Source organism: Trachemys scripta, chromosome 16, assembly GCF_013100865.1.
Source record: "Trachemys scripta elegans isolate TJP31775 chromosome 16, CAS_Tse_1.0, whole genome shotgun sequence".
Taxonomy (NCBI): domain Eukaryota; kingdom Metazoa; phylum Chordata; order Testudines; family Emydidae; genus Trachemys; species Trachemys scripta.
This window is the reverse complement of record NC_048313.1, coordinates 19,553,163-19,579,103: the sequence shown is the minus strand read 5'-3', so window position 1 is coordinate 19,579,103 and position 25,941 is coordinate 19,553,163. Positions and strand designations below refer to the sequence as shown.

Genomic DNA, 25,941 nt, shown 5'->3' with positions numbered 1-25,941 from the left:
GCATGTTCAGAGCACGTGTTGGGTGACAAAAGGCCCAGCTGGGATTCCAGATCTGGCACGCTACAGCCTCCAACAGAGATACACCGAGCAGGCCAGAGCTCCTGGGGATGGAGCTGGGGGACAGGTATTTACAGACTGCCCCGACCCCACAATGCAAAAGGGTTAAAAGGCATCGCTCCTACTCACCTGGAAGCCAGAAGGACCTGGCGAGCCCTGTTCACCCCTCTCGCCAGCAGGCCCCTGCAGAAGGAAGGGAGAACTGTGAGCGTAAACTACACCCGGTCCCAACCCCAGATTTAGGGCCCAATGGGGAGATGACACCTGTGATAGGACAGGGCTACGGTGCCCGTGATGGGACAGGACACATCATCCATAGAATCATAGAATATCAGGGTTGGAAGGGACCTCAGGAGGTCATCTAGTCCAACCCCCTGCTCAAAGCAGGACCAATCCCCAACCAATCCAGGGCACCCACCCTGTGTGTTAGCCCTTGAAGTTGGATATCTGTGACCTGGTTTGTTTTACTTTGATTTGTTCTCTAAACCAGGCTCCCCTATCTTAGAGCAGCCAGGTTTTGGCCAAAAAAAAATTAAACCTAGAGCACCTTCTGGTGGCCACATGTGGGTTCTACATTGCAACCAGATTCCACTCAGCATCCATCCACCCCTGTTATTCGGTGAAGCGTGGACTGACAACTCACTGACCAGGTGTGGTATAGGGTCCCAGTATGGGGAACTGGGAAAGGATCCCGCAGTCTGGTGAAGGAGCAGGATCCCCCAGTCTGGGGTCTCCCAGCTTGGAACTGGGAAAGGGGCAGATCCCCCAATCTAGTGTAATGGGGTCTCCCAGTCTGGGTTGCTCTACAGGAAAGAAATCCCAGTCTCTGTGACCAGCAGGCCTATGGGTCAGCCATCCTGCCCAGGTCCATCTCTGTATTGTGGCTAGAGACTGGCCTCACTGATTTCCTTCTAGCCCTCTTCCTCACGCTGACGTCTATATAACGAGGAAGCGGCAAATACTCACGGCAGGTCCAGGGGGGCCAGAAGCTCCTGTCTCACCATCTTTGCCAGGAAGACCCTAGAGAGAAAAGAAACCCCCAGGACATTGATCAGTGACCCCTTTTTAGCTACCAGACTGTTGTGCTTTTAAAATTCCCTCCCGGGACCTTGCATTCTTTCTCTGCTCCTGTTGCAACTGATCAGGCAGCATTAGATTTATCTGTCTATCTGTCCATTTATCCAGCTGTCCGTCCATCCAGCTGGGCTCTCACCTTGGCCCCATATCACTAGGGCTTTGTGGTGCACCCACCGAATTCTGAAAAAATCAGTACGCCACTCCTTGAGAGAGGAAGGTGCTGAGTTCAAGTCCTGGCTCGGCCCGGCTGAGTCACGTAATCGATCCGGCCCTGTTTCCATCTGTACGATGGGGCTCCCAACGCTGCCTTTGTCAGACATTGATTAAGTGACCCTCCTAAAAGAAGATCTCTGCCAGCCAGGGGCAGAACGGGGAGGGACTCTCCCAGGAGCAGTGCGGGGAACCCTGTGGTGGGAGATATTTGAAGCTAGACTGGAGCGCCCCACATTAAAGGTGCAAAGGGAAGCAATCCTGCCCTGCCTCCTCGGAAATGGACTGGCTGGAGTCTGATTCTGGGCATGGCTACCTGCAGGGAGGGGCTGGGGGTCTAAGCCTGTGTTGTAGTAGAGGGGGGAGGGGAAGATAAACCCACTTACTCTCAGACCAGGGGCGCCGGGCAATCCCTTCTCTCCAGCTTTACCAGCCTCGCCCTAGGAGGAGAGAGAACACACGGCGCGATGAATGAGGCCCCGATGTCACCAGAACAGGCTCGGGGTCACCTCCGCTAGTCAGCCCCCGCTTCTCTGCAGCAGGTGCCCGGGCTGACATCACCAGGAGTGATACAAATGGGGTCCATGGAGCTGGGGCTAGCCCAGTCCTAGCTCCGCTCTGACTGATCTGAAGAAACGGCAGCTCCACGGGACACCTGGACATGTTGGCGCCAACTGGGGCATTTCCCAGGGTCCTTTGCTTCGGGCCTCTCGTCCTCCTTTGCCCGATGCCTGACTCAGTGGCGAAGCTCACAACAAGCTGCCCGGGACTGTACATGTGTAGATGGACTGCAGGGGTGCCCATTGCCATTCCAAGAGTCTCCATCTCCCGTGGCTTTACTGGGGCTGTCCCTTGGCCCACGCTGCCTGGCGGGAAGGGAACATGGGGGGTGGGGTCCCACTTCAGGAACATGTACTTACGTTAGCACCTTTTGGCCCTGGGAAACCCATGACGCCAGGCTGCCCGCGAGCACCTTGGGGGCCCGGTGGGCCCGGGCGACCGTCCTCACCAGCGGCACCCTGCAGGGAGGCACAGAGCTTAGCACGTTAGCAGACGATCTCCCTCTTGCGCTCTGAGCAGCCCCTGCATGCAGCCTCTAGGAACCTGCGGCTTAATCTGGGCAAGAGCGCTGGAGGTCTCATCAACTGTTGGCACAGGCGCCAACGGTGCCAAGGACTGGGGGCTTTGTTCCCCCTGGCAAAGCGCTGAGTTGAGGCTGTTCTGTTTTCTGCACAAGACCCTGCCCGTCCCAGGAGGGGAGCACACTGCCAGGGGGCATTCGGAAAGTCCCATGATCACCCACCACTCAGCCACACTCCCTGTAACACCCAATATCCCCACCCCAATCACAGCCCCCACCCAGTACCCCCAAAGCACAGCACCCACCCAATATCCCTTCCCCAAACATAGCCACCACCCAGCACCCCCAAAGCACAGCACCCACCCAATATCCCCTCCTCAGCCCCCACCCAGCACCCCCAAAGCACAGCATCCACCCAAGATCCCCTCCTCAATCACAGCCCCCACCCAGCACCCCCAAACACAGCACCCACCCAAGATCCCCTACCAAATCTCAATGCCTACCCAACATCCCCCCAAATCATAGCCACTCTCTAATGTACCCCAAATCACAGCCCCCACGCACTCCCCCCAAATGTCCGTGCCCTCCAAATATCCCCCCAAATTTCAGCCCCCACCCAGTACTTCCCAAATCTCAACACTCACCCAATACCCCCAATGTCCAATATATACACCCAAAAACATAGAGCCCACCTAGGACCTCCCCAAACTCAGAAGCCACCTCCTATCCCCTTCCCCAAACTCAGCTCCCTGTTAATTGAGTGCCCCTCAGAGCCCAATCCAGGAAGGAAGAGGCGTCTCACTTACAGTCGGACCGACTTTGCCTTGAGGACCAGCATCACCCGGGCGCCCAGTGAGACCCTGGTGGAAAGAAGGCGGCACGGAGTTAGGACTTTCCCGCGGGTCCCTGCTCTAGCTCTGCTCTGTGCTGGCACTCAGGAGACATTGAAACAGCTGGGCAGTTTCCCGTGTCTTTGGAGGAGGGGAGACCTCTGCTGCTCCCTACACAACAGGGCCCTGATCTCAGCTGGGGCAGGGACCGTCTCTCGCTGTGTGTCTGTGTAGTGCCTGGCACAATGGGGCCCTGATCTCAGCTGGGACAGGGACCGTCTCTCGCTGTGTGTCTGTGCAGTGCCCGGCACAATGGGGCCCTGATCTCAGCTGGGGCAGGGACCGTCTCTCGCTGTGTGTCTGTGTAGTGCCTGGCACAATGGGGCCCTGATCTCAGCTGGGGCAGGGACCGTCTCTCGCTGTGTGTCTGTGCAGCGCCTGGCACAATGGGGCCCTGATCTCAGCTGGGACAGAGACCATCTCTCATTGTGTTTCTGTGCAGTGCCCAGCACAATGGGGCCCCGATCTCAGCTGGGACACAGACTGTCTCTCGCTGTGTGTCTGTGCAGCATCTGGCACCACGGGGCCCTGATCTATTAGGGCCTCTGGGTTCTACTGGAGTACAAAGAAAAAGAAGGGAGGCTTTGTCATGCCTAGCGGAGCCCGGGCGCGGGAATTATTCTCACTGCGGGGGAGGGGCGGCATGTGATTCTCAATGGGGAGTGGGAATTCCTCGTTGGGGCTGGATGCTTTGAATACAGTATTCGGTGTCCTTCCGAGGATCTGCCCCTATATGGTTCAGCCTCACGGGGTCGCGTCACCAGCCAGGGGACTCCAGCAGCAGCCAGTTACACTGGAGTCAGGCAGGGAGGGCTCAGCACTGTTTGAGCGCCCCCTATGGCTGGGCTGCAGGGCTGCACATTCCCTTATTACCACCTGCCCCAGGCTCAGAAGGGGAGTGCGCCCCAGCGACACCCAGGCTGCTGTGGTTGGTGCCACCTGCTGGTGCCTCGGGAGAGCTACATGTGCAGAAGATGGGATATCGGTGATAAACCGCTGGCTAGCAAAGGGAAAAGGTCCAACCAAAGCTCTGAGATTTCAGTGATAGGCTCCTCCTGGTTTTGACAATACCTGCAATACCCAACGCTGGGAAACGTGGCAAGGGGCAGGGTCCCGGCACCGAAACCCAGCTCTCGACGTCCCCCCCCCTCAAAGTCTTATTCAGGCCCATTGACAGCCAGTGCTTCCCCTCACTGGTACCCACGTGCCGGCTCCCGCTTACACTCTGGCTGAAGGGCAAACAGCTGGCGTTCTTTGTCGCACCGCATGCCAGCCCTGTGGGTGGGTCACTAGCAGAGAGATGCCTTGGATTCTCTGGAGGCATGTGAGATGCATGGGAAGTTGGGGTTCCATTTCTGCTCTCCCCCACCCCAAAAAACGTTGCTTGCTCTCAACATCTTAACCCTTTCAGTCCCAGTTGTCAAGGCCAAGCTTGGCTGGGAGCTGATGCCATCTCCCCTTCATTCTCACCCTAGCGCCGGGCAGGCCGGGTTCTCCAGGACGTCCAGGATCACCAGTGGCTCCTTTAGGCCCCCCAAGGCCAGCGGGACCACGCTCGCCAGGGGCACCCTGTCCGGGGATAAGGAAGACATGCACGTTAGCCAACCCAGTTCTAGGGGGCAACCAGGGGCAGGAGGATGCACCACAACCAGTCTGGCTAGGGACAGGCGAGGCCGACGTGTCATCGCTAAGGGCCCAAATCTGGCTCACATTGAAATCAACATGACTAAGGCTTCTAAGCGTTGGGTTGATCCCTGTAAAAAGGAGCACCATGTCTTTAAGGACTGGGGTGGGAACTCCTCTGAGCCAGCCCAATCCAGCCTCGAAAGGTACTTGGGAGACAGCAGTCAGGGGCAATGGACTGATCTCATGCTATCCCTGTAGTCTCCAACCCCCTCTCCTCTCAGCCTCTACTTCAGAACCAGGAGAGCAGGGCAGGCTGGGAAATGGAGTCCACCGGGGCAGCCCTGTGGCAATCCCACCTGGGGGCAAGGCATGCTGGGAAAGAAGGGACATATATAAACCACAGCTGGGAGCTGAGAGAGGGCCCGAAGTTGGATCTCTCCAGACAGAGCCCAGTGCCTTATATTAGGGTCACCTTATTTTTGTTCAGGAATGGTTCTGGAGGCAGATGTTGCCGAGCTGAGCCGAGAAGTCATGCAGCTGGTCGAGCGGCCCTCCTCCTGGGTGGATTGCACCAGACCCCAGGGCAGAGGATGGTCCTCTTCCAATAAATTCCACCCAGTTGCCTTTTTTGTCCAGCCGCTCCCAGGACAGTAAGATGCCTAGGCTGAGTCTATGGCAGGTGACCCCTAGATCATTTGCTACCCCCACGGTCGGCTCACGGAACAGGGGCAGTGGTTTCACTCACCTTGGGCCCAGCGAGACCATCCTGACCTGGGAAGCCGCGGTTTCCAGGAGAGCCCTAGGAAGGAGGAGACGACAAGGGTGGCATCAAGGTATTAGGTACCACTACGCTCCGTCCACTAGTTTCCCGGCACTGTACTGGACAAGGAGATGGATGATCTCAGCAGTCCCCACCCCAAGCCACACACCTGTAGCTGAGCTCACTCTGAATTGGGAGTCCAGGGCTCGCCCTGGGGTGGGCGTTACACTGCGAGTCCCACATGGTGGACACGCCATGAATGCCGGGGACTTGCACCATGATGGGCTCACATCACGGGGCTGCCGACCCTGCAGCTCACCCCCGGGTGGCCTTACACCCTGGCTCCCGGGGTCGTTGCCCCACGTATCCCAGGGCTTGTGCCAAGATGGCTATCATCGGCTTTCTGTCCCGTGCCAGGCTGCCAAGCATGGTGATGCCGCCAGCGTGGAAGCATGACGCTGACAGCACTTACTCTCTCTCCAGGGGGTCCGACAGGCCCAGCAGCACCAGGCTCACCACGGCCACCTCTCTTGCCTTCTTCACCAGCTGGGCCAGGTGCTCCCTGTGGCCCTGCGGGGCCCTGTGGGGAGACACAAGGAGAGCATGCATTAGGCTTCCCCGTCCTCTTGCCCGCAGCCTAGGACAGTGTGAGGGACCTTCCTGCGCCAGCCACTGAGGTACATGGCCTCTATCATCTACCAGCTGAGGCATGTGGTCTAGTGGGTAGGGTCTGGCCCTTGGAACCAAGCGACCAGGGTTCTATTCCCACCTCTGCTGTGTGACTTTGGGCAAGTTGCATCCATTTCCTCCACTAACCTCTGTCTGGGTCATTTTGACTGCAAGCTCCCCCAGGGCAGGGACTACTGCCTGTACAGCCCCTAGCGCCGTGAGGCCCTGATCTCAGACAGGGCCTCTCAGAGTTGTTTAATAATAGCAATGTAGAAGGAACCCTGGCCAGATCCGGCCCTCAGGCCATTGTCCCCCTCTGGGAGATGTAAACGGGCACCACGCAGTTCTGAACTGTTTGTGACAGCCCCTCAGCACAAGGGCCCAGCACGGGTGGGCCAGATCCTGTGCTGGTGCAAAAAACAGAGGTGAGCTGATTTACCCTAGCGGAGGATCTGGCCCCATTGTATTCAGGCTGGTTAATGGCGTGGTGAGAGAATGTTCTTGGCCTAGCGGAGAAGTTCTGGGAGGCAGAGGCTAAAGGCAACAGGGTGGCTAGTGTTTGCCTTCCGTGAGCTCAGCGAGAGGGCCCTTCAGGGCTTGCTAGCCAAGGGGCCAGTTAGGGGAAAAGGCTCATTAACTGCGGGAGAGACTCTCTCTTCTGCCAAGCGTGCCGTGAAGCAGGGAACAGGTGCACGAAGGAACGAGGGCTACCCCAGCACGGCCAAGGGATGGGATTCCAACTACACCCCGGGGAGGCCGTGCAGCCTGCTGGCTAGAGCACTGGACTGGAACTCAGGAGATGTGGATTCTGTTCCAGGCTCTGCTGATGACTTTAGGTAAAACCTTTCCTCTCTGTTTACTCCTGCACTGGCTAGGCCATCGGTTCTTTGGGGCAGTATCTGTCACTCACTATGTTAACTAGGTGTCTACTGGCAAGACTAAGCAGGACGTATCCTGCTCAGGGCTTGGGAGGAGAAGGTTGTCATTCTGTGCTCAGCGCCTGAGAGTCCTGCCCAGAGGACCTTCAGGGGCGTGTGCTGGAGGGTGACGTCTAAGGGGCATCTGCATGGGCACAACTGCCCACCACTGGGTTCGCACTGGATGGCCCGTGACTGTAAATCATAGGAATTCTTCAGACCATAGATCACATTCGAGCTGGTCTGCTGGATACTCACAGATTCACCTTTGGGGCCTTGTTCGCCTTTGAAGCCTGCAATGCCAGGGTCTCCCTGCAGAGAAAGAGAGAGCTCGTCACTCATCGTCCCACACGCCCGTCCAGGTACGTCTCCGCAGGCCGTGAATGCCGCTCAGGTGTGGATTTCCAAGGGAGCGGTGTTTGCACACCCTGAAGTATCCGATGGTGTACGCTGATCCCTTTCCCCAGGGCACATGGCCTGGGACAGCAGCCCAGGGCAGAATTTGTGGCAAAGGGAAGGGTAAGAGGCATCATGTGCAGCGTCTGGCAGGTGGAATCTGCAGTCTGTGAGAGGGGAAGGTGGCAGTGGGACAAGAATGTGGCCCGGGGGGAGGTTGTGGCGTGGGGGGGCAGCACCAGGGAGAGGCTGTGGCGTCGGGGGAGTTGGCACCGGGGGGAGGCTGTGGTGTTGTGGGGAGGGGGGTCAGCACCGGGGGGGAGGCTGTGGTGTATGGAAGGGGGACGCGGCATTTCTTTGTGCTCTGGGAACACGTTCCCTGCTACAGACCTGCTCCCCCAGGTTCTTACCGTCTGACCTTTGGGACCCAGAGGCCCAGTTGCACCTTGAGGCCCGGGAGGCCCACGTGGCCCAGGGAAGCCGGGGGCACCAGCAATTCCAGGAGCACCCTGTTGACAGCACAGAGCAGGCGGCGGTCAGGAGGTACAAGCAAAGGGTCCGGCCGTTCCCTCGCCCTGCAGCTGAGAATCCACCACCTCCCTCGGCTCAGCACATCCATGTGGCATTAATTCCCACGGCAGGGGCGGATGTACCCGCTGAGCTGGGCCAAGGTGACTCGAAACCCGCCCCCCCTTTGCTCCGTCCACCCCACTGAATTCAGGCTCCGTCCACCCCACTGAATTCCCCACTTCCCCTTGGGCGTCAAGGCCAAGTCCTACTCACAGCTGATCCTTTAGCGCCAGGGATGCCGTCAGTTCCAGGGTTACCCTAGAAGCAAGGAGAAGATCAATGAGCGACTAGCAAATCCCTTTCCAGTGGGCCAGGGAGATCCTATGGGGAACTGTTGTAGCTTCCACCAAAGAAACGGGAGGGAATTCAACAGGGGGAGAATTACTCAACAAATTCCCCTCTGGGGAAAGGCTAAGAGGGCTGTGACTAAGGCTAACGCTTGCAGTGACAGGTGTCAATCAGACGAACAGCTGGAGGGGCCGGAGCAAGCCCTGATAGGCTGCAGCTGCAGCAGGGGAAAGGCAGGGTTAAATATATATTGAGGCCCTGGAGGGACAGTTCAGGTAATGGAAGCTGGAAAGGAAAGGAAAAGAAGCTGGATCTAGATTGCACGGTTGATGGTGGGAGGGGTGACTCCTGCCACAATGCAGGGGGAAGAGATCAGGGATGCTAACGGAGGAGGAAGGATGGCCTAGTGGATAGTGCTCTTCCTGTGTCACCTCGTGCCAGATCCTCAAAGGTATTTAGGCCCCTAACTCCCTTTGATCTGGTGGGAATTAGGGACCTAAATACCTTTGACGATCTGGGCCTTCAAGGCCGGTGTGCCTCAGTTTCCCCACTGGTAAAATGAAGTTAATACTCCCTGTATCACTCATAGTGGGAGTGAGCATGAGGCCGAATGAGGCTGGCTGCCTAGGGCAGGAGAAGAGATACGACACCAAAAGGGGGTCGTGTTTGGAGGCATTAAACTGGGCGGGGACCCTGTGCTCCCGAGGGACAGGGGTTCTTCAAGTAACTCATCACCTGGGTGGGCTTTCTCCTTTCTCTGTGATTATAGTCCTCACCCCCCTTGAAGACTTAGGGGCAATTAAGCACAAGAGCCCCCCCAGCTAGGCCCCTCCTCTACCACAGCGGAAAGGGGCAAGTTACTTACGGGTGCCCCTGAAGGTCCGGGGGAGCCAGGAGTGCCAGATTCACCTCTGGGGCCTTGGGCACCCTCAGGGCCTCGAGCGCCAGTGGGGCCAGCTTCCCCCTGTGAAGGGAAAAGGAAAAGGGATAAAGAAAGCAGAATCCCACAGCGGAGATACAATGCCTACATGCCATCCTGTTTGACCCACCCTGGCCCAGGAGGCTTCCGTGTGGATGGGGCTAGATGCTCTGTCCAGTTAAAAAGTGGAACAGCCTGTAAATGGGAGAGGAAGCGTGGCTTAGTGGGTGATGCCTCTATGCCTGACCTCTGCCACTGATGGGTTGCGTGACCCTGTGCGAGTCACTTTCCCCTCCCACCCTCGGTCTATGCAGACTGTGAGCTCATCTGGGCAGGGTCTGTCTGGGCAGTGCCCGGCAGGGTGTGGCTCTGATCTCAGTGGGGTGTCTATATACTTCCCAGCCTAGTGTCTCCGGTCACTCACGATACAGCAGCCTAGGGGGCGGTGTGTGTGGGTGAACCTTTCTAAGGAGATGTCAGTGCAGGAAGGAATCCCCTCCCAGCACCAGTACTTATGAGTGTCTTTCCTCTGTCTCTTTGGGAGGATTTGGGGCCACGATTTTCCAAAGTGGCTGGTGATTTCGGGGACCCCAACTGGAGACCCCGTTCAAGAAGCCTGATTTCCAGCAAGTGCTGAGGGACCCGCCCTCGGAAGCCCAGGCCTCTTTAGGGGATCTCACAGCAGGCAGCCAAAATCGCTACGTTTTTGGAAAAGATTGCTAAGATTTTGGAAAATCGCAGCCTCCCTCCACACATACCTTGAGCCTGCACTAGCCCCTGTCCCAACCCGCCACGGCGGCTTTGCTTTTACTTGGGGATTTATTGATTTTTTTCAATAAATTCTCTCCTCTTGGGATTAAAAGACCCGGAGCTGAATAAACAAACTTCAAACACAGCTCTCTGCTCTCATCCGCCCCCCAGCTGCATCGGGGAGGGGGAGATCATATGTCTTTCAATCTCCTCCAACGAGTGCCATTGTCTGCCTCTCCACGACTGCATCTCCGTGGTGCCCTGTGCTGTCTGGTAACTGGGGAAACCAGCCCTGGGTGAGAATAGCAGCCAGGAGCCAAATGCCACATGCCTCCCAGCCAGACTCCTGCAGGGGGGAGTCCCAGGGAAATATCCCATGCATCTGATTAAAGAAATCACCAGGCTGGGACATGTGGGGGGAGGAGATAGGACTTATGGGGGTGCCCCTAGACTGGATGGAGGTGGCATTGGGAAATCTGGAGGGCAGGGGCTGCCTCTTTTCAGATTGTCCTGGCCCTCTGGGTGCTCATTTTTCAGCTGGATTGACTCTTTATTTGTTTAAGCAGGGGCTCGAGCCTGAGCCCGCAAAGCCGTTAAACCCGAGATGCACTATAAACCCGCGAATGGGTCCCGTTGGAGTTCGTGCGATTGCCGACGTGCTTAAAGCAAAGTGCGCGTTCTGTTAGGGGCCGGAGTGCTCAGCGTTTTCCAGGGTCGAGCCCCGGTTTACTCCCTAGACTCACCTGCCTTTTTTCTTTCCCTCGCTCTGTTTTTCCTTCTGCTCTTTCTCCTGCTCCCTCTCCTTATCTCTCTCTTTCCCACTATTTCTTCTTCCCTTTTTTCTCCTTCTTTTTCCATTTTTTTCTCTCCTTTTCTTTGTCTCTTTTCTCATTCATTCTTTCTTTTTCATTCAGTTTCTCTTCCATTTTTTCTTTGTTTTTCTCTTTCTTTGCCCATTCTTTGTCTCGTCTCACTCTTCCTTCCTTTCTTTCTGACATTTCCCCCCATCTTTTCTCTCTTTCTCATTCATTCTTTCTGTCATTCACTCTCCTCCCATTCTTTCTTTTTTCTTTCTCTCTTTCTCTCCTTTCACACTCACTCCTTCCCATCCCATCTTTGCTCACTGCTCCAGCAGGTGACCCTGAAAATACATGTCAGGCTGGAGGTGAGCGGAGGAACTGAAGCGCTCAGTGGATTTTCACTGATGCTTGCAAAAATGCCGGAGGAGGGCATTTCTGGCTGGCTCCGCGCTCAGCTATGTGAGAAGTGTCTGCCGGAGACTCATCACCTACCTTAGAGCCTGGGCCACCAGGGAATCCAGGAGCTCCGGAGGGGCCGACGGGTCCCTGGGCAGAGAGAAACAGAAGTTATAGTCGGCCCACAAGAAGAGCAACAAAGTCCAAATTCAAAGATCAGGCAGGATGCTGCCATTTGGGGACGGTGGGTGGATTGAAGCCCACAAAAGCACAGACAAAGGGTTCCTTATCGGGTCGGGAGGGGTGGGGCGTGTTGCATGGTCACCAGAGGGTTAAAATCTAAACCAGAGGGCCCATGAGGGGGGAGCTCCAGGGGACGAGTATAGGCCACTAGAGGGACTCAGGACAGCTGAGTTGCATGGTCTAGACAGGTGTGCCTCACAGGGGCACTACCAAGGGAAGTGTACCAGACGTGGGGTATGCTCCAGCCCAGAGCTAGCAGCAATCAGTCCCTACCCCTTAGCAGCACAAGTGCAGCAGACTAGTGACGATCTCCTGGCGGGGGGAACTGTCACAGGGGGCTCTCCTCGTACAGCTCACATTGCTGGAGACCCGCACAGAACACGGTGAGCACCACTGGAGGGGATTTAAGGGGATACCATCCAATTCCTGTACTCTGCTGGGGGGAAGAGGGGTGGGCAATTGCTGGAGGGAGTGCGTGTGTATGATATTTTCTGTCTTATTGGGGGTGGGTGATCTCTTCGGGACAGGCCCCAGTGTTTTTTTCTGTGTTTGTACAGTGCCTGGCACAACGGGGCCCTGGGGCCAGGGCTGGGGCTGAGAGGTGCTACCACAATACAAACAATAACTAATAACTAGTGCTCCTGTGCTTAGGATGTGATGTTGGGGGAGCCCAGGGTACACGGGCCGGGGCCCATTTTAAAAAATATTTCTGACCATCTAAAACACACACAATGAGACAGTTTTCAGCAAAACCGTCCTGTGCAAAGACTGTCATTTTAGAAGACGTAATATACAGAAAACAAAGTACTTACAGGGGGACCGGCTGGGCCAGGGAGACCGTCGTTGCCACGAGCACCCTGTGGAAGCAAGGCAACTGGAGTCAAAAGAGAGAGCCTCCTTAATAAGTGACATGACACGTGACTAGCTAACAGGTCAGACAGTGTGGTCTAGTGGGTAATGCACTAGACCCGGCTTTTGTCCTCACCTCTGCCAGTAACCTTGGGCCAGTCATTTCCCCTGGATTTTTTCTTTTTTCTGTTTAGATAGTCAGCTCTTTGGGCAAGGAGTGTCTCTTGCTATATGTTTGTACAGCACCCAGCACAGTGGGGCCCTGATCTCAGCTAGGTCCTTCATAATAAGAGGGTGACAGCAACCAGCGTCGCGTTACTCTGCCGGTCCGGACAATATCTGCTTAGGGGATGTGGGCGCAAAGAGGGCAGGGGTTAGCCAACGGGCCGCACAAGTTCCTAAGCCAAATTCACTTCTGGTGTCAATCCGTCGGTTTAAATGGAGCAGGGCTGAATCTGGCCCTTTAGATTTTAAAAGAAGGGTGGTGATGGGCTGTGACTCCTTTCCAGGTAAAGCTCTGAGGGCAGATGCAGAAAGCAGGAGGGATTTTTGCAAGCCACTGGGGGCCATTGCATTGATGCAGCAAGGACAGTGTAGGTTTAACATTCTGTCTCCACATGGGCTGGCATCCTAAGCTACGGCCCCTAGGAGGCGCTGTGTAGGAACTCCCACCGGCAAAGCATACCTTCCTTTACCAGTGTATTCTAAATAGGGAGTAGAAGTCAGTGGGGCCAGTTCCTTAGATGGTGTCAGTTAACCAGATGCCCAGCTCCTGTAAATCCGCTGTAGTTCCATCAAAGGCAATGGAGACGCACCAGTTTACAGCAGTTGTTCTTTTACACTCCGAGGGCCTGATTCCGGTTTCACCTCAACCAGTGTTTGCACATTGAAGTCACTCTACTGACTTCTGTCCTCCTGGTTCTCAGCATCTGGCCCGTCTACCTCAAACCGGGCTAGACTGAGCATGGATTTCAGCATCCCCCTGCAAGCCGCTAGTCCACAGTGAAGCACAAGACCGAGCAGCCATTGTTCCTTTCCTGCACCAGGCAGCCACTGCGAAAGCGCCAGACGCACTACAGGGGATCAAGAAAGGGGAGCCCTCCTGATCTTGGAGGAAGTCCACTGCCGCTGGCTTGACACCAGCGCGCACGGAGAGCGGAATCAGGCTTTTGATGTGTCTGGGGAGCAGCCGTGCTGTGCTTAAACACACAGCTGAAAAAGTATCCGCGGAGCCTTGCCGTGAGGAATTCATTACCCAGAGGAGAGGGGGCATAAGGAGGAAATGAGATGAAAGCCTGCAATGCCAGGAAACATTTCTTCAGACTTAGATCTGCTTTACTAGGCCACGGAGAAGCAGGAGGAGCCCTGGGCTGGACAAAAGCCCTTTATTGTGAAAAACATCCCTGTGTTAGCTGGGGGCTGGGGACTGCACTGCAGATCTGGGCCCAAGAAGCTCTTTCCAGTCTGGCTCTGTGGGTCTGTCGATGTAGCAAACCAACCCCCCTAAGGATCTAGAATTGCCAGCCCTAAACATTGAGCTGTCAAGAGTTAGGCCTCAAAAAGATGAGACTGGCTTAAAAATGATGAATTCTGGGTCTTTTTCTTTGTCTTCCGGTTTATTTTGCACTGGGATCATGTTTTTAAGCTTTTCTCTGCAACCAGGCTGGCTAGAATCTTGCTGCTTTTTTTAAAGTGAAAGTTGAGCGTCTCTCCTATTCCCATGACTCCAGGAGCTGGGGCTTTCAGAAAACCACAAAATATCACAACGAAATTGCCAGAGTTGGCAACACAGAGATTGTCAGCGAAGGCTGACGCGGTCCGGGCTGTGGCCTGGGTACCAAAGTCTCAGTTCACACTGATGCTGAATTCCACACGAGCCTGCATTGGCCATGTGTGGATGGTTTATGTTACAGACCTTGGTGTAACGTTGACACTAACAGATGCCAGCAACAGCTATTTCAAAGATGCATGTGGCCCACCAGGAGGCAAATGCCCTCAGGGAAATTTTGGCCCAAGCCCTCAAAGGTATTTAGGCACTTAACTCCCATCGGGCTGGGGCTATCAGGGGGATGGCAGGGCTCCCCCAAGTTCACCCACCCTTATCGGTATGATACCAAAGTATCTTCGCTGGCTCTTTATCAGCTTCAAGGTGCTCAACAGGCACCTTGCAGGAATCAGGGGTTGGGGCCAAAATCTCTTGCCGAACTTCCCAGCCATTCCAGGGGCTTTCATGTGCTCAGCGAATGGAGGTGGGGGGGATTTTATGCTACGCTATGTTACCAGCTGACAGCTGGAAGCCCTGGGGACTTATGAGAAAATGTAGGAAACTTGTCCAGGCACGACGGGTCTACCGGGTACTGCAGCGCCTGTGTCTGCAGCTTTGCTGAGCAATGCACAGCTCGCCTGTAGCTACACCTCTTCCATGCGACGCAGAAAGCGCCTGTATCTGCAGCTTTGCACAGCTCGCCTGTAGCTACACCTCTTCCATGCGATGCAGAAAGCGCCTGTGTCTGCAGCTTTGCTGAGCAACACACCTACTGCTTTCCTATGCAACGCTCAGATCGGCTAAACAATACACGGAGCGCCTGTAACTCCAATTTGTCTATGCAACACAGAGAGCTCCTGTATCGGCCTTTGATCAGCCCTGCACAGGGTGCCCGTCCCTAAACACTTCCTAAATATGCAGAATCTTTCCAAAGCCAGGTGCCCATGCCTGACCCTTCCACTGCAGATAAGGGGCCTGCTTCCCTCTCGCATCGAGCACACTGCGATAGCTCTCGAGCACGTTTAATTTGTGAAGGGACAGAACTTTACTCTTCTTACCATGCTGAAAATGGAGCTCGGCCTTGCTGTGTTGCTCAGGAGAGAATTCACTCCCCCTGAGTGCCACAGATAAGCTGACCTAGCTTCCCAGGGCTTCGCTGGGTGTCTAGGCCTGGCCCCAGGCCCTCTACCCAGGGCTGAGTTTCACGCTTATTGCATACTCCAGGCAGGGATCCGCTCCCCATGGCACAATATACCCATGGCCTTGAAGAAGACAGCACCTCCCTGTAGCCTGCAAGCAGAGGGCCTGCGTCAGGGGCCCAGGGAGATGTCAGGGTTGGTCATGTCAGGCAGACATGGTGCACGGCCAGGGGCTGAAGCATTGGGAGAGCTCATTAGCAGCTCCCGAGCCTCCCAGTGGAGCCAGGGCAGAGTTACCCACGACTGAGGGGTGTTAGGGGCCTATCTTGCAGCGGCTTTTAATGGGACTTGGGTGCGTAAGCTCTTAGGCCCATTGAAAACACCAGCTTACATGGCTCTGAAGGACATTCAGCTCATTGCAATCTGATGGGAGTCGCTGTGGTGAAGCACACGCAGCCTGAGGGAACCCAGTGCATCTTGTTGTTGCAAACCAGGAGGCCCGACACAATTTGACACTACACAGGGCAATGCTGCCAGTTGTGCAGCAAGGTGCTTGCCAGTGCATGTCCCAGCACTACCTCCTGCACATCACTGCACCACAGTGCATGTCCCTGCGCTGACTCCTGCACCTCACTGCAATGCAATGCATATCCCTGCGCTGACTCCTGCAGCTCACTGCAATGCAATGCATGTCCCTNACAATGCATGTCCCTGCGCTGATTCCTGCAGCTCACTGCAGCACAATGCATGTCCCTGCACTACCTCCTGCACCTCACTGCACCACAATGCATGTCCCTTCGCTGACTGCTGCAGCTCAGCGTAGCACAATGCAGTTTCCTCCGTTGATTCCTGTAGCCTGATGCACGCCCCTGCACTCAATCCTGCAGCCAGCTGCAGCCCGATGAACTCTAATTTCTGCAGCCTAGTGCATGTCCCTGCACTCTCTCCTGCAGCCCTCTAGCTCCGGTCACTGTGAGGTGGAAGGCCGATGCAACACCACGTTGCCCCGCTGTAATACGATCTGAGGCAATGCAGCACATGCCTCCACTGGGCGGCCTGAACCCCAGCACAGTAAACAAGCAAAGCAAGCAGTGAGATGCAGCTCACTGCAGGACAGCATGATTCACGGGGAAATACACTGCACAAAGCCCACCCTCATCGCTAGTCCACAGAACACAGTATTCCCTCCCTGCTGGAAATTGATCTCTGCCAGGACAGATCCTTGCAACAGGATTGTCCTTAATATTTGCAAAGCCCCGAGCTGCCAGAAGGGGGTGGAAATTCACCAATGAATTGCTTGAGAGGAGAGAGAAACCATCCCTTGGGAGGGAGATCAGGCCAGCCAACTGTTCACAGATCTTGCTTAGGGGGCCTGTTGCTCCAATTGCCTGTGAATTTTAATGGGAACCAGCCATCCAAATCCCCACTAAGTGACTGAAAATCTCAGCCTGAACATCTGCTTAGGACCAAGATGCCAGCGGCGTAACTGGACTTTACTGGGAATCCTCTCACTCTAGAGCAGGGGTGGGCAAACTACGGCCCATGGGCTGGATCCGTTTGAAGCTGGCCTCCGAGCTCTTGCTGGGGAGCTGGGTCGGGGGCCGCACCACGCGGCTTGGTCCCGCTCTGGCGCTCCAGTTGGAGCGCTGGGTTGGGGGCCGCTACGCGCAGCTCCCAGAAGCTGCAGCATGGCCCTGCTCCGGCTCCTATGCACACCAGTGGCCCCCTCTGGTGCTCCAATGGGAGCTGTGTCGGGGGTGCCTGCGGATGGGGCAGTGTGCAGAGCCGCCTGGCCGCGCCTCCGTGTAGGAGCCGGAGGGGGGACATGCCACTGCTTCCGGGAGCCACTTGAGGTAAGCGCCGCTCGGAGCCTGCACCCCTGAGCCTCTCCCCACGCCCCAACCCCCTGGCCCAGCCTGATCCCCCTCCCGCCCTCCAAACCCCTTGATCCCAGCCCGGATCACCCTCCTGCACCCCAAACCTCTCATCCCCAGCCCCACCCCAGAGCCCGCCCCCCAGCCGGAGCCCTCACCCCCTCCTGCACCCCAACCCCAATTTTGTGAGCATTTATGGCCCATCATACAATTTCTATTCCCCAATGTGGCCCTCAGGCCAAAAAGTTTGCCCACCCCTGCTCTAGAGGGATGCCTGTGGTAGTCCCTTATTCAATGGACACCTTCGCAGGCGTATCCGAGTAGAACAATGAGAGCTAAAGACTAAAGATAAAAATGTCCGAAGCACCTCAGTGACTTAGGAGCCTAAGTTCCATTTTCTGGAGTGCTTTAGACACTGAGGAGCCTAAATCCCACCAACTTCCAATATAACTTGGGCTCCGAAGTGTCAACATCACTTTTGAAAATGGACGTAAGCGCCCAGGTGACTAAAGCACCTACATCACTTGGGCTCATTTGAACATTTCACCCGGAGGCGCCCAAATCCCGTTGATTTTCAAGGAGACAGAGGCTCCTAAGCACCTCGGTGACATGAAAAAAAGGATTTAAGCTCCCAAATCACCTTGGCACCTTTGAAAATTTTACCCTATAATCTATAGTGTTGTTAAAGAAACTGATAACAGCAGAAGCCGTTTAATTCCAATGTGCTCCCACTGTCAGCATCGTCTGTCGCTTTATGCAGAACAAGAAACAACCCCCCCCCCAAATCAGAACTTAAATAAATATATATATATTCTCTCTTGGAATGTCTGTGTTGCCTCTTTCTAGGATTTCGCCATGACAACAACATGGAGGCGTGGCTAAATTGGGTAATTAACTGGAGGGTAGGACTTAAAGATGAATAACCAATCAAAAGAGGGGGGCTCTTTGCAAGGAAGTGACACAAATGGAGGAACGGGGTCACACCCGATTTTCAAGAGCGCTCAGCAACCAACATGCATCCAGCGTGCTTGGGTCTTTTCAAAAACCAGCCGCTCATTTTGCTGCCTAAGTGGGAGGTGAACACTTTGGAAATCTGACCTGGGTAATGCCAATAGGAGCTTGCAGTGTCATTTTGGAAGGAGATTATATTTGGTTATTTTGGACCTGGGATTGACCAGGATTCTTCTCTTGTCTAAAGTATTAAAGAGTTTCCCACTCATTCAGGGCAGAAGAGGGGCCCCCATGATTAGTGCTGATTGCAATTTTTCCACCGCAATGAGAAATGGCATTTTTTGATGCAACTTCCCCCCGAAAATTGTCCATTTTCTTGCAAATTTTTTGGAACCCTCCCCCACAACTAAACATTTTTAAACCAAAATATTTTGGTTTTAGGGCTTTTTGACAATAACCTGAGATTGTTCTAATGGGAAGGGAAAAAAATGATTGTTTTGTCAAAATTTCTCATAGGGAAAAAGAATAATTTCCCAACTAGCTCTCCCCAAAGTAGCAGTATTGTGCGACTCAGGGACCAGATCCCTTCCCTGAGAGGGAGCAGAGGACGTTTCGCTGTGTGGGAGGAGTTGCAGGGAATTATAATGACGGTGGTTAGTTACTATGATTGTCCTGGTTTGTTATACACCTATTTCACAGCACTTGGCTGCAGGGTCGGGGAACAGCAGGCAGTATGGAAGGAAAGTTTAATACTCACAGCCGCACCGGATGAGCCGGGACGTCCTCTTTCGCCTGGGAGACCCCGGGGCCCCTGGAAAACAGCAATGAAAATGATTAGGCTTGTCTTATTCCAGTCCTCTCGTCGCAAACCTTTTGTGTGCTCTCAAGCTCCATGGCGCAGCGCCGTTTTAGTTACATCAGAATGAACTATAAAGGGTGCATCAAAGAAATCCGGCTAAGCCTGATCCTCATTTCCTACACCTCAAAGCACCCTTTGCACTCCTTCTATTCTGGAGCTGTGACCCTGGTATACGTTCAAGCAGCCTTGGGGTTGCTCTAGCTTTCGCTCTGCTTCCCATTGCCTCCCACTGGCGTGGAAAGCTGACAGTAGCCATAATGCAGGGTTCTCCAGCCACATCTCCCACTTCAGCCCCTATTCTGGGGGGCTGGGAGCAGGGCCAGCGCAGAGCATTTACATCAGCTTTACATTGGCCTGTGCAAGGGGTGCTCTCAAAATGTCTACACATTAAGCCTGGGGTCTGTCTCAGGATTTGAGCCCAAGCCCCGCTTCCGTCCACACACGCGTCAGCCTGATTTGGGTCGACAAGCACTCAGGACCTGGGTCCCAAGGTCCTGCTAGGAGGGTGAGTTAGAGCCCAAGACCCACTGTGGCTCAGTTTGAAGGCCAGTCATTTTGCAGTGTGGACGCAGGTCAAGCCGCAGAGCTCAGTCTGAAGGTCTGTGTAGCACAGGGTGGACGTATTCGCACGGCTGTGAGATCCGGGTCCAGCAATTATAAACCCAGGTTTACAGTGCAGCCGTAACCTACATGAAAATCAGGCCGTGACCCAGCCTTCGTGTTGTGACTCTGGCAGCAGAACAGACTGCTATCCTGCCCTGCCCTGGGGCTGAGATGTGAGAACGCTTTAACCAGCCAGATGTGCTTCATGTCTAGTGAGTGCCAAAGCTCCTGCCGACAGTGAGAGCTGGTTTGGGGCTGCTTTTCTGTGATGCGGGAGACATTGGGCGGGACTGAAGAGATTCGGGTCCTGCCCCTTTGCCCTTCTCAGCACAGGATTGTTACAAATATCCATGCAAATATTAACAGAGGCTGGCTTGTCCAGTGGTTAGATCACTGGCCAGGGAATCGGGACACGTGGGTTCTATTTCTGGGCCTGTCACGTGACCGTGGGCAAGTCAGCTCTGTGCCTCAGTTTCCCCTCTTGTCTGGACTTTAAGGCCCAGATTTTTTTCCTAAGTGCCTAAATTCCTTTTAAAAATGAGATTTAGGTTTCTAAATCATTTAGGCATCGGGACGCTGAGTGCAGCAACAGCTAAATACTTTAAAAAATCTAGGCCTAAGGTCTTTGAGCACGGACTATCTCACTCTGCGTTTATACAGCACCCGTCTGAGGGGGCCCTGATCTCAGCTGAGCCCAGTAGTGATAAATAATAATAAGATAAGAACGGCCATACTGGGTCAGACTAGTGGTCCATCTAACCCAGTGTCCTGTCTTGTGACAGCAGCCAATGCCAGGCACTTCAGGGGGAATAAACAGAACAGGGCAAATCTCAGTGATCCATTCCCTGTTGTCCTGTCTCAGCTTCTGGCAGTCTGAGGCTAGGGACACTCAGTGCGTGGGGTTGCGTCCCTGACCATCTTGGCTAATAGCCGTTGATGGACCTTTCCTCCAGGAACTTATCTAGTTCTTTTTGAACCCAGTTATATTTTTGGGCTTCACAACATCCCCTGGCAAGGAGTTCCACAGGTTGACTGTGCATTGTGTGAAGAAGGACTTCCTTTTGTTTGTTTTAAACCTCCTGCCTAATAATTTCATTGGGAGACCCCTGGTTCTTGTGTTATGTGAAGGGGTAAATAATACTTCCCTAGTCACTTTTTCTAAACCATTCATGATTTCATAGACCTCTATCATATCCCCCCTGTGTTGTCTCTTTTCTAAGATGAACAGACCCAGTTTTTTTAATCTCCCCTCATGCGGAAGCTGCTCCAGCCCCCTAACCATTTTTGTTGCCCTTCTCTGCACCTTTTCTAATTCTAATATATCCTTTTTGATATGAAGAGACCAGAACTGCACACAGTATTCAAGGTGTGGGTGTACCATGGATTTCTATAGTGGCATTATGACATTTTCTGTTTTATTATCTGTCCTTTTCCTAATGGTTCCCTACATTCGGTTCACTTTTTTGACGGCCGCTGCCCATTGAGCGGATGTTTTCAGAGAACTCTCCATGACTCCAAGAGCTCTTTCTTGAATGGTAACAACTAATTGAGACCCCATCATTTAGTATGTATAGTTGGGATTATTTTTTCCAATGTGCATTACTTTGCACTTATCCACATAAAAATTCATCTGCCATTTTGTTGCCCAAACAGACAATAACAATCAGAGCAGAGTTACCCGAAAGAGAAACATCAGGTGTACGGGGATGTCGGGATTAGAGGGTTATCCTGGGCAAGTCATTACCATTCCCTCCCTTTGTCTAAGCTCCTTGGGACAGGGCCTGTCTCACACTCTGTGTTTGTACAGCGCCCAGCAAAACGGGGCCCTGATTTCGGCTGAGGTTTGTACAGCGCCTGGCACAACAGGGCCCTGACCTCGGCTGAGGTTTGTACAGCGCCTGGCACAACGGGGCCCTGATCTCGGCTGAGGTTTGTACAGCACCCGGCACAATGGACCCACCCCCAGGCATTGCTATAATATAAATAATAATAATGGGGAGGCTCGTACTCACCATGGGACCAGGAGAACCATTCTCACCCGGGGATCCAGCTTCACCCTAGAATGTAAGAGGCAAAGAGAATTAAGTCCCATCTTGCCCTTGTCCCTGATTCCTATAGAGAGGCAGAGTCAGTGCTCCAATGCTACAAACACCCACCCTGATTCCCACGGGGGAGTCATACAGGCGAAAGAAATCCCCATGAAATGACCACTGGGGTCCTCATGCGCATCCGTAGCTATAAACAGGGTGGACATACACACCCTGTCAGCACCAGCTCTCGCTGCTGGAAAGCGGGAAAGGGGCTGAGTGATTCTGTCAGGAGGGGTGGGATGTTCTAGGGGGTGCTGCTGAAGGGGGAGGGCATGGAAATGGATTACAGGGCCTCTATTAGGGAGGAGATGGATTAGATGCTACTGCTGGGGTGGGGCACTACTAGGAGAGCTATAAATGGGAACAATCTTGGAGGGAAACACAGACGCTGCATTGAAGCCCATGGACACTGAAGCGGCTAAGGGAGATGCTTAGCGGGAAAGTGGAAGCAGGGTACCGGACTGTGGAGACAGCTTTCCTGCGTGGCCAGCGGGGAGGGATAGACAATGAGCACCAGTAAGTAGCACTAGTCACATTTCTCTCTTCTTCTAATATTGGCCCGGCCCATTTCATATTCCCGGTACCATCTTGTAGGGTTGAATGGAGCTGATCTCTGGTACTGAGGTATTTACCAGATCAAAGGCCTTAGATCGATCAATCTATCTATCTATCCATCCCCATACACCCCCTCTAGCTATCTATCCCCAAACACCCTGTCTATCTATCTATCTATCCATCCATTCCCATACACCCCCTCTATCTATCTACCCCCAAAGACCCCCTCTATCTATCCCCAAACACCCCGTCTGTCTATCTATCTATCTATCCATCCATTCCCATACACCCCCTTTATTTATCTAATCTATCCATCCATCCCCATACACCCCCTCTATCTAATCTATCTATCTAATCCCTTACACCCCTTCTATCTATGATCCCCATATTCTCCCATCTATCTAATTTAAAATTTTATCTAATATCAAGACCCACATCCATCTATCTATTTCTATCTCCATACACAGAATCATAGATTCGTAGCATTTAAAGCCAGAAGGGACCGTTAGATTATCTAGTCTGACCTGGAAATCACAGGCATTTCACCGATTTACCCCTCTGTTGACAGCAATAACTTGTGTTTGACTAATGCACGTCTTTCAGGAAGGCATCTGGACTTGAGTTAAAGACATACTCGTCTATCTGTCTAATCTCAGGATCTATATTGATGTAGCTACTTGATTCCAGGTCTCTCATCTATCTATTCTATTCTGTCTAACCTGCCTCGAATTATCTATCTAGGTTTCTACACCGGGCCTATCACCCCAGCACCTGGCTGCCTCACAAAAAGATGTTTGCCAGAAATGGGCTGAACACCAGGTACACTAGCTGAGTCACTCGGCCAACCTGAGTTCAAATCCTGATTCCGCTACTGCCTTCCTGTGTGACCGTGGGCAAGCACCTTTATCCCACCGGCTCTCCTTCTATTTGTTGAGATGAGTTCCTGTCTGCATCCTGTAAAACTTGCCCATACCGGTATTGCCCAGGCCTCTTCTTTTGTCATTCAGTGTTGCACGCATTCTAAAACAATATGCATTTCCTCACCTTTTGGGGGCAAAGCCAGACTTTGAGGCACCTGCTCCCCTACTTGGTGTAAACTTTGCTTGTGCCAATCAGAAATGAACACAAACAGGTTTTGGGCCCCGTCCTGTATGACACGTCTATGATGTCATAGTTGGTACTTTATGGGCTGCCTGCCATGTGCAGGCGGGAAGAGGAGAAAGAAAAACGAATCCTGTGTATCCTGTGTACACCCGTAACCGAGCCTGATCACCTCGAAGCCTCTCTCTCAGCTCACGTGTTTCAAACAGAGTTTCTACGTTTGCCGGTCGTTATGCGTTGGTTTGTATTTGTAAGTATCAGTGATTACTACATGCTGCATCTTTGTTTATAAATATTGTTAGTAGATATTTTAGTCATTGTGTGTTTTAAGTTTCATTAACTCTATTAGCTAATCAAACCCTGCTCCCTTACCCCTTGTAATTATCCCCAATAAAACTTTAAATTGATTAATTTGTGTGTGTGTGTGTGTGTGTGTCTGCAGTTTGCATCGTGACCCATACTCTCCTTGCATCCCTTACCAATATAGTCTATTGCCACGTGCAGCCTGGTAAATAACAGGCCTGCAGTTTCTTTCGCCCCTGCGTGCCCGTGGCAATCCACACTATTCAGGTTGTGAGCTCCTTGGGGCAGGTACTATCTATCTTTCACTATGTTTTTATGCAGCGCCTAGCACAATGGGGCCTGATCTCAAGTTTCCCCCTCTAGTTGCTACCGTAATGCATGTAATAAATAGCCACACTAATAACTTCCCAGTGATCGGTTTCGTTTCAGAAGATAAAATCCGGAATCCTGTTGGCTAAACGCCTCACCTTAGCACCGGCAGCTCCTGCTTCTCCTTTGGAGCCGTCTAATCCAGGGTAACCCTAGGGAGAGAAGCAAAGTCGTGGTTACTCTCCCAGCAAGCTCGAGCAAAAGGAAAAGCCGATGCTGCACAAGTCATAACCACACGTGCTTACTCTGTGACCTTTGACTCCTGGGAGACCTGGGGTTCCTGGGAAGCCTCGCGCACCCTGAAACGAAAGAAAGGGGGGTCAGTCCAAACGAAAGGCAGCGAATAGAGAGGGGGGCAAAAACCAATCAAGTTTCTCCAGTATGCTCAGATGTTATATTATTAACAAGCTCCAGGAACAGGAAGTAAAGGATTCTTACTGTGCTTTGTTGATCAGGGTAACATATAGGGCCAGATTAGACTGACATATAGAATCAGATTATGGGGTAATATATAGAGCCATATTACAGTAATATATAGGGCCGTGTAGAGTAATATAGAGAGCCAGATTAGGGTAACATATAGGGCCAGATCAGGCTCACATATAGGACCATAATGGGTAATATGTAGAGCCAGAACAGGGTAGTCTATAGGGCTAGATCCTCAACAGGGGTAAATCGAGGGAGCTATGCCAATTTACACCATGGAGAATTGTCTGTGACGGGCTTGAACCAAAGTCCTGCATCTGAATTGCCGTGAACGTTGGGGAAGTTCAGCAGCCCACTGTCCCAATCATTAGTGGGCAGGGACTTAAATCCGAGTCTAGTCTTTGGTCTGAATTTTGCAGTCCTGAGCCCCCCTCTGGTGGTAACAACCTGACGTCTCTTTGGCAAAAATCATTAGGGTTTTTAATGGTTCATTTCCCCCAACTTCTCCTGGTTAAATAACAAAGGAGACAAGAGAGCTGGGCTGGTGACTGCGGCCTTCCTGCCATCCAGCCATGCCCCTGGGACGCATCGGTATCTACTGGACTTCAGAGCCTGGAGCCCTATACCTGAGGGCCAGGGGATCCACGTTCACCAGATTTGCCGGGTTTGCCTGCTTCACCCTGAGAGAGAAAGAGAGAGAAGAAAATCCCTTAGCTTCCTTCAGAGCGATCTTGGAGCAAGGCACAGTCTAGCAAGAAGCAGGGGGCAAAACGCTCTGCTCTGCTCACTGATGCCTTCCGTTTTGCACGCTGGCTGCTTGCCTTCCAGCCAGCTTTGATGTCAGTTGCTGGCAGAAGCTACCCTGCAAGAAACGAGTGGCTACAGAATACTTACATCATCACCGGGTTTTCCAGGGGGTCCGGGAGGCCCTCGGGGACCCATTGGACCCTAGAAGGACAGACAGAGCGAGTGTGACATGTGCAAGGCAGGCAGGGCATTCAGAGAGGATCAGAACCTTTTTTAATTGCGGCACAACAATCTATATCATCAAGGGAGTCTGGGGGCTTGGGGTCGTCACACGACGGGGCAAGAGGTAATTCGGCTAATGGGCTTCGAAGGCAACATTATCTCAAAGGGGAACTACAAATCACCTGCCTTTTTGCTGGGTCTGTGGGTTGGGGACTCCCAATATTCCGCACTGGAGCTAGGCAAAGAGTTATGGGGGAAGCTCATGAACCCTTCCAAAAAAGACCGAATCATTCAGGCCCAGCTAAAACCAGCCTCCCTGGGAGCGTGCATATGGCAGACTCCAACATCACTCTCCATCTCAGAAGAGCCCAGGTTCTGGGAGTCCATCGCCGGGTTCAGGTGGCCAGAGAAAGCCAGCAAGGGAAGAAATTGGCCAGTA

At 53.3% G+C, this 25,941-nt stretch overlaps 1 protein-coding gene across 4 annotated transcripts in view; it reads right to left on the bottom strand.

The window, feature by feature from the left end:
- COL2A1 (collagen type II alpha 1 chain) overlaps nt 1-25,941 on the bottom strand; it is a 64,443-nt gene that overhangs the window by 25,203 nt on the left and 13,299 nt on the right. For all 4 annotated transcript variants that reach the window (XM_034792138.1, XM_034792139.1, XM_034792137.1 and 1 more), the window contains 20 exons: nt 25,428-25,481; nt 25,160-25,213; nt 24,353-24,406; nt 24,206-24,259; nt 21,702-21,746; nt 18,985-19,038; nt 12,462-12,506; nt 11,503-11,556; nt 9,407-9,505; nt 8,467-8,511; nt 8,094-8,192; nt 7,546-7,599; nt 6,174-6,281; nt 5,687-5,740; nt 4,786-4,884; nt 3,232-3,285; nt 2,265-2,363; nt 1,731-1,784; nt 1,024-1,077; nt 187-240 (listed from right to left, as the gene is read on the bottom strand). In XM_034792138.1, coding sequence (XP_034648029.1) covers nt 187-240; nt 1,024-1,077; nt 1,731-1,784; nt 2,265-2,363; nt 3,232-3,285; nt 4,786-4,884; nt 5,687-5,740; nt 6,174-6,281; nt 7,546-7,599; nt 8,094-8,192; nt 8,467-8,511; nt 9,407-9,505; nt 11,503-11,556; nt 12,462-12,506; nt 18,985-19,038; nt 21,702-21,746; nt 24,206-24,259; nt 24,353-24,406; nt 25,160-25,213; nt 25,428-25,481 — 1,287 coding nt within the window. The remainder of the gene's footprint in view (nt 1-186; nt 241-1,023; nt 1,078-1,730; nt 1,785-2,264; nt 2,364-3,231; nt 3,286-4,785; nt 4,885-5,686; nt 5,741-6,173; nt 6,282-7,545; nt 7,600-8,093; nt 8,193-8,466; nt 8,512-9,406; nt 9,506-11,502; nt 11,557-12,461; nt 12,507-18,984; nt 19,039-21,701; nt 21,747-24,205; nt 24,260-24,352; nt 24,407-25,159; nt 25,214-25,427; nt 25,482-25,941) is intronic.